This window comes from Paralichthys olivaceus, chromosome 21 (assembly GCF_024713975.1).
Source record: "Paralichthys olivaceus isolate ysfri-2021 chromosome 21, ASM2471397v2, whole genome shotgun sequence".
NCBI lineage: Eukaryota > Metazoa > Chordata > Actinopteri > Pleuronectiformes > Paralichthyidae > Paralichthys > Paralichthys olivaceus.
In genome coordinates, this window is record NC_091113.1 from 7,475,619 (window position 1) to 7,484,120 (window position 8,502).

Genomic DNA, 8,502 nt, shown 5'->3' on the forward strand with positions numbered 1-8,502 from the left:
TACCTCCCGAGTAACCGGAATTGTGCCTTCGCAGTTTTGCCAAACCGCAGATATCTGTTGCCTAAAATGCCTCATGTCGTACAGCCAGTGTACCAGCCAGACCACGGGCGTTACAACAAGGTTGGCAAAGCAGCCAATTGCGTCAGGCCCCAGAGAACGGCTGATTACATTAGCCCGTCAGTTTCGGGACAACTCCCTTAAATTCTATGACCGACTATGTACAGGAGACTGAAACAACACCGGACGGAAACTTACTCAAGAGGCCTTGGATGATGTCTGGGATGGTGGTGGAGGTTTGCTCTTAAATGTCACCACTCTGCTAAAAAATATGTGTATACACGTATGCACTTTGTTACTTTACCTGGGCCCCAAAGTTCCTTGAAAAACAATGACTTTCAGCCAGATGGATTTTTAATGTTTTTTATTAAACAATAAAACAATCTGTTGAACAGTTTTGCACAAACTGTGAATAATTCATACAATAGTAAGAGTTACTGTTAACTGTCTAAAAAAATACATAAAAAAGAAAAATAACATTTGTCAGAGAACGAAAAAGCAAGTCATCATTTGTATCACTCATTCAAAATTGAGTGGAAAAATCTAACTTTTAAAAAGCCCCATTTGGATGCAACCCTGTTCTGAAAATAACATTTTAGTTTTAATAGATTTCTTTAGCTGAAGCCAAAATACTATACATTCATTGCAATCTGCACTGGACACATTACAGGAGCATGTTACAAAAGTTATGACGAAATCAACGATAATATTCACTAAACTGCATCAAGACATCAGCAACACAAAATTGTTCCACACCAATGCAAAAATATTCCACAGAACCATGAACACATTCGAAGTCAAAAACCGGTTTTGCTCTCTGTATGTGTTTACATGTGACACTGGAAGCCACATTTAAAGGTTCTGATCTATAAATTATATTTGGTATTATAAATCCTCAGGTTAATAAATGAATGAGGTTCACTAGTTTGGTGCAAATAGGAATTAATTTTTATTGTAACGCCATAACAGCCACTATCAAGCTTTTTCATGTCGAGTTTGGTCTCGAAAAGGCTGAAGAATAATCGCTTAAAACATGAACCATTTAAAAAAACTGCACAAGGGCAGTACTCACGAGGCCACCTGCTGATATAACACGTTACATAAATTAATCATTAATTCATCACAGCCCACAGAATCTTAAGCACAAGGTACAAGGCAATTCATCATCAGATTTGAGTTTTAGGTAAAGGCCAGCTCAGGAGCGGTAATAGTCAAAGAAAGTTTGTCACCATTGAAATAAAAGTTTGTACTGATTGACCCTGAACTGATTCCATTCATCCATCCATTGTCTTCCGCTTATCAAGGAGGTAGTCGTCCAAACTCACTACCCAGAACTCCTAACCATAGGTAATGGTTTGGCACGTAGTTCAACCACCGACCCACCTGTCCATGTCTGTGATACTGAATATCTGACTTCAACTTTGAGTCAAGAGGGCAGAGCAGGTTGTCCCTTAATGGATCAGTTAATGGTTCGATCCCCAGCTCCTGCACTCTGCATGTTGATGTGTCCTCAGGCTTTGCCGTCAGTTTGTGAGCAGGATGGATGATGAGTGATAGAGAAGTGCTTAGAACCTGGTTCATAGTGTAAAGCACTCGGAGTGTTTGTGGAAAAGGGATAAACAAAGTCTACCATTTGAACAGATGCAAATTTAGTTGTTAACATTTAGAGGTTCATCCATCCTTAGCTGCTAAAACCATGGCTGTGCTTCTTTGTTATAATTTCCAAACAGTTTGCTCCATGAGGCGAAAAATGTTTTGCAGATTTGGAATAACAATGAACAGGGTTTCCTTGGACACATTATTAAATGTTCACTGAGAGAGAGAGAGAGACTGAGCATCCTGCAGATATTTGAAACTCCTCAAGAGATATGATTTCTTGCACAGATACCTCTGAGATTGTAGCGTGACCGCTGCTCCTCATCGCTGCCAGGGCCGCTTTCATAGTGAAACTACCTCTTCTCAGAATTCCTTCATTTCCTTTGCTCCTGTGTTTCCTGACCAGAGTAATAACAGAACAATCTCTGCAGAGATGTGCTTTCAAGCTGGTGCATTATTTTGAGTGTTTGAATGACAATGGTGAGACTGTCATGTGCCAGAGACTGACAGCAGAGAGGATAGTGGAGTTCAACAGCTAAACACTTTGAGCTTCCGAACCCTTGTCCTCCTCATTTGATTTGGGAGGAGCTGTTTGCAGGCAGCTCAGTTTGGATGGTGGAGATTTTTTCTCCTATCGGTTCCAGGGAGCTGTCTCTGTGCAGTGAACTCGAGGGGCCTTTCTCCCTGGAGTGCTGGTTCGAGCTGTTGCCTTCCTCCAATTCCATAAATGCCTCTCTGCTTTGGGGTTTGATGAACTGCACACTCAGTTTAGGTGCCACCACGGCACCGCCCTTCTGGTTGGGCTTCCTGACGCAGTGGGAGAGGGTGGAGACGCAGCTCTTCTTGAAGTTCTCATTCATGAAGGCGTACACGATTGGATTGTTGAAGCTGTTGAAGAACCCGATGGCCTGAACAACAGCGATGATCATGTTGATTGTGACGCCGTCGTATTTCTTCTCCAGGTCATCTGAATCATTGAACACAGACAGAAGGTCATAGTGATGGATCCCCATGAGACTTTTGAAGGCAATGGCAGAAATTTCACATTAAAACACGATGTGACTTTTACAAAGCGACAGAGCTCTTTGCAACCACACAAAGCTATTCATCAATCGGCGGAAACACAACTGAACAGTGGATATTACCCATCCACTAAAGTTACACAAGCAAGAGCAGACGTTCAGAGTTGGATTGAAAGCAGCATCTTTTTCACTATTCAAAATCTACGAAGCATCAGACTCATTTCAACGCGGCTATTTAAAAGTAAAAAACGTTGCATAGTGTTGCAGTATAATCGATAAGGACTCTGGTAATACTTACAGTACTCAAACAGCATGTGGACTGTGTGGAATGGCGCCCAGCAAATTGTGAACAACAGGACGATGGTGATCATCATTTTGACGGCTCTTTTCTTTTTCCTGGTAAAAACAAGAGATTAAGATCTGAGTCTTTTTTCCTATGCAGACATGATGGCACTCTTCTGTCTGGAGCCACTTTCCCCCTGGTTTTACCTAATGTGGCGCAGCCCTTAACAATGTGCTGCATTTCTAAATCCCACAACAATTTTCTCCTCTGAGCGTCCTCAACAGAAAAAGCCCTTTTTTAAATAATTGGATTTAGCAACTTAATAATTGCTGAAATTAATTTTCAAAAGAGCTGCAATGAAGTCGCTTAAATAAAATATACCATTTAAGCAAACTCAAAAGCTCTTTGTGAGGCTTTTATTCTGACAGCATCCTTTGAGTTGTCATAGTTGTGTGTTGAACCCACAAAATCTCTTGGTAGTGCAGATAAAATTCATGTTGGCTCGGTCGTGCATTGCATTGAACAGCAGAGGTTGTGGGTGGGAAGCCAGTTCACATCCGTGTGTTCTGGGCCACATGTGTCCACATTCTTTTAGCAGTGTCACATATGAAGGACCACCGACTACTCAGGTGACGTCATCGGACCCGCTGCAGTTTCACTATGAACTGAACTTATTTTTACTCTTATCTGCGCCCACCCGCGGATTCACGTGTGGCCTCCCACCCACGACCACTACCAGTTGCGTTCAATGCACAAACAAGCCACCTGGATATGAGCCGCTTGAGACATTCTAAACGCCCTGGGAGACATCTCTGCTGTCCAACTCACCTTGAGATTTTACTGATCTCTCTGTGGTTCATGGTGTTGAGGACTGAGGAGTCGCCCACCCTGTTGCGGATCCACAGCTCGATCCCAATGCGCGTGTAGAGGAACAGCATGGCGGCCAAGGGGATCAGGAACAGAGCCACCATGATGAAGGTGGTGTACGTCTGCCTGTGAGTCACAGAGTGCCAACTTTCCTGACAGCACACGTGGTAATGATCGTACAAGAAGTCGTACTTCACCTGGAAGAAGCGAGAAGAAACGCTGTCAGTCCATGACTGCTGTTACTGAGAGGATTTTTGTTTTGGGTTGATATCACTCACCTCTAGCTGCTGCACAAACAGCATCGGTGAGCCCACTATCACTGAAGCAATCCATACGAGCCCTGCAGGATGGACAGAGACATATAATTCAAATAAATACAGTTTAAACAGTACAGGTCATATTGACTGATTTACACAAACAGCATACACACATCTGTTCTGCTTTCAGTCCCTGGGTTCTGCTATTTCTCTAAATCTCCCTGCTCTGTTCGAAGGAGCATTGGTTCAATGCAACAACTCAGCATTCTCAGTTCTTGCCGATATGATTATATCTATTTATATTTTTCATTAGGGAAATCTCATTAAATGGATGTTTACCCTGACCAGGATTCAAACCCTGATCTACTGCTCTACAGCAATAAAGCAGCAGACAGGGACATAATGGAGCCACTATAGATTACTTTCACTGCAAACCCAATACAGTGGAAACTGCAAATAGTGATTATGGACATAGTGATCAACCCTTTATAAAAGGTTTGTATTTATATAGCGCTTTTCTAGTCTCGATGACCACTATCTATCAGCTGCACTTATTTTTCCTATGAAGGGCAATTTGGCATGCAGATGGGGAAGACTGGGATCTAACTGCCGGCTCTGTCAGTAATTTACTGCTCCTCTCTGTATCTCTATCATTCTCTATCGCTGCACACTGCCAACTGAATCCAGCCAAACTGAGTGTGCTTCCATCCCGTCCAGCTCTACATACAAGTTTCTTTTTCCCAGTCTGAGTTTACACATGTCCAATGACACTGTTTGTGTGAATGATTGTGAGAGAGATTTGTATATAGTAATCAACCACTCACAGTGACCATTTTGCCCCAGGACAAACATTTTCCATTGCATCATTGTTCCAACTCATAGCAACCTGTTCACAGATCAGAGACTTCTTTGAATACACAAACACATATAATTCTATATTTAGCCACTCTTGCAAATGTTGAATACCTAGCATCTTGTATGCTCGTTTGGATGAGTACTGCCTCCTCATTTTCAGGGGGAAGACAATGCCCTGGTATCTCTCGATGGCAATGCAGGTCATTGTGAGGATGCCCGTGACTATGGCTGTAGTCTGTACAAAAGGAACTGTCTTGCAAACCAGAACCCCTGCAGGAAAAGAAAACAGAGGAAAGAATGAGATTCTGAGAAACTGCATTACACCAATTTATACTGAAGATAAGACTGGAGAGGAAGTTTGACACATGTCACAGCTAACAAAGCACAGAGCTGACAGTCCACCCAGATTCACCTGGAACTAATTACTATTTAATGGCAGCACATGCTTCTCGCCTGCCTTCTATTGCTGTGATACGCTGAATGTCAACCACACTTGTGTGTTGTAGACACTGGGAACAGTGTGGTGAACGATGAATATTAGAAATATGGATAAATGATACTGCTTTAGCTGCTGCTGGATTTCATTCATTGTTCTGCTACTAGATCAGATCACAATTAATATTATGCATTGCTTATCAATAGATGACAGACTTCTTGTTTATTATTTTCTTTGCAACATTATTATCAAGATAAGAATCTTATTAATCCCAATGAGGGAAATTGGGGTTTCACAGCAAGCCAAGTGCATGCAAAAAATGACAATATGTCTCAGCCTATTAAAACCATGCATTTATCAAATCATGCAAAAAACCAGGCTACATTTCTACGTTCCTTCAGTGCGCATGGAGCTGAAAGTGTCCAAGAGCGCACGGGAGGACAGAGGTTGGATTTGTTGCAGTTGTTTTATTTTTTACCCAAACAGATCAGGGCTCTTAAAAAGGTGAGAGACGAGGAAGTTTAGAGGTTTAGTTCTCACCTCCGAACCACTCCGAGGAGATGTTCTGCAGCAGGGTGAAAGGCACGCAGAAGAAAGTGATGAGCAGGTCGCTGACCGCCAGGGAGCAGATGAAGATGTCCGTCGCCGTGTGTATCGCACGTTTCTTCACCACTATGTAGATGACCAGCGTGTTCCCCGCCAGCGCCAGCACGAAGATGACCGCGTACATGATCACGAAGGTGGTCTTGGCGCTGTACGGCAACTCGGGGATGTAGACGAGCGGCTGGATGTTGTAGGTGTTGATGAACTCCCGGCGGCTCAGGTTGTAGTAGCTCAGCATCTCCTGCAGCACCTCGGGAGTGATCTTGGTGGCGCCCTGGCCGGAGTCCGTGGAGGCAGCTGCCATCTCTCTGGTGTCCGGCCCCTGAGAGCGAGCTGTTCGTAGAGAGAGAACGGGATCCAACTTCCTCCGCGTCTCAGAGTCTGTCCTCAACCTCAGCCTCAACCCACACAGTGCGTCCTGATGATGCGCTGCTGCTGCTGCCTCCTTCACCCATGAGACCTGCTGCCTGTCACTGCTGCAGCTGTGTGTGTGAGAGAGTGTGTGTGTGTGTGTGTGTGTGTCTGTGTGTGTGCTGTACTCCTATCCTTATAAGATAAGAATCCTTTATTAGTCCCACAATGGGGAATTTTTTTGCAAACAGCAAGAGTCTAAGATAGGCATCAGTAAGTAATAATAAGTAATAAGCAATGCTTTAGTGTAATAATTATACTTAACTGTAAGGAAGTGTAAAACATATACATGGAATAAAAACTAAACTATACAGTTAAAAAAAAAAAGAAGTAGTGTGAGAATATGTGCAGTGAATCGATTGCACATGAGCCATTGAATCGCACAGACAGAATGAATATTGCACAGTTCAGAGAGTGAAACCTAAAGATTCAGTCCGTAATGGGTGTGTGTAGTTGTACAGGGAGCAGAGCTGGTTGTATATGTCTTACTGCTGCAGGAAGGAACAGTACAGGTCAGAGGTTAGATTAAATTTGATAGAACTGTATTGATCCACACATCCTTACAGCAGTAGGCAGGTCAAAATGATGTAGACAAGAGAATAAGAAATTAAAAATGGACAATAGAATAAAAGGAATGAAGGACCTATGGGAGCATTCCTTCTTGCACTGTCTGTGGAGCAGTCTTCTGCTGAAAGAGCCGCTAAGCGCCTACAGTGCAGGGGATGAGAGGTGTTGTCCATGATTGAATTCAGCCTTGTTAGCATCCTCCTCTCACATACCTCCTCAGTGGAATCAAAAGCGCCAAGACCTAGCTGGCTCTCCTAACCACTTTATTGAGTCTTTTCCTGTCCCTCTCAGTGCATCCACACCTCGAGCAGAAAATGGTGTGGAACACTGCGGAAGCCGCCACATTGTCATAAAAAGATGCTTCGGATAAATCAGTCTGTAGCTGATGGAGGTCCTGCAGGGGGTCAAGGGGGTATCTGGCCAGACAAAGCTGGCCCTAATCCGTTTTTAGCTGTGATGATTAAGGTTGTGGAAGGGTCTAAAGAATACATTATGTCAGTGTCCTCACTGAGATACAAGTACACAGAAGGTGTGTGAGTGTGTGTGGTCCTGGTATTATTCGTGTGATAGGGTTTTAAATCTGCTCACACAGTCACTTTATGGGAACATGTCTATCTTATGGAGACAAAAAGCAAATTTTAATGTGATAACATGTTTTATGGTCAAGTTTAGGTAAAGGTTAGGTTTAGGCCATGGGGACCTCAAAGCCTGGTCCTATAATAAAGTCAGCTGTCACTTCTGACAGAAAAAATATCATTCATATTGATACATGTGCTGCACCAATCATGAGGGTTCTCCGTTGTTTTTATCACCTTGATTCATATAATAAAACAGAGGACAGGCCCACAGAGGCAGTCGTGTTTCGCTCAAATCTTTCAAATTATACGTGTGAAGGAGTTTAATTATCTCAACGTTAGGAGGCTGGAGAAGAGCTGGAGATTGAAGGGCAGATCAATTTCCACAGTAAAGCAGATGTTTTACCAGGTCATTGTGATGAAGAGGGGTCTGAACTGGAAGGCAAAGCTTTCGACTGACCGGGAGATCTATGTTCGGACCCTCGTCTATGCTCAAAATCTTGACTGAAAGAATGAAATTCTGGATGCAAGTGCGTGAAATGGGTTTCCTCCGCAGAGTGGCTGGGCTCAGCCTTGTAGGGACAGACATCTGACTGCTGGAGGGAGCTCGTAATGTTGCTGCTGCTCCTTCACCTGGAATGGAGCCAATAGAGGTGGTTTGGGCGTCCACAACAAGCTGTAGACAATATATAAGTGTCTCATCTAACCTGGTAACACCTCAGGATGTTCCAGGAGACTGATATTACACAGCCTGTATGTATGTCATGCCAACAAAACAAGTGTGTAATGATGGAGCCTCTCCTTCTCTGTCCTTTTGCCACTGGTTTTAAAAGCCACTTCAGAATTAATAACATTTGCAATCGCTTTTTTATTATAGATATAGAAACCTTTGGGACACAAGTTGAGGGTGTGATGTACATATCTCACTGTGATCAATTACTCCTTGGATTGTGGCTGTTCATGGACCTTTAAA

The 8,502-nt window shown here is 43.3% G+C and overlaps 1 protein-coding gene across 1 annotated transcript; it reads right to left on the reverse strand.

The window, feature by feature from the left end:
- Window positions 1–404: 404 nt before the first annotated feature.
- On the reverse strand, window positions 405–8,429 carry qrfprb (pyroglutamylated RFamide peptide receptor b). Its single transcript, XM_020083021.2, has 6 exons — window positions 5,914–8,429; window positions 5,049–5,207; window positions 4,104–4,165; window positions 3,787–4,022; window positions 2,974–3,071; window positions 405–2,620 (listed from the first exon to the last, which is right to left on the reverse strand). Exons 1-6 carry the CDS (start codon window positions 6,278–6,280, stop codon window positions 2,223–2,225), a joined length of 1,320 nt encoding a protein of 439 aa, XP_019938580.2. The 5' UTR covers window positions 6,281–8,429; the 3' UTR covers window positions 405–2,222.
- Window positions 8,430–8,502: the final 73 nt, after the last annotated feature.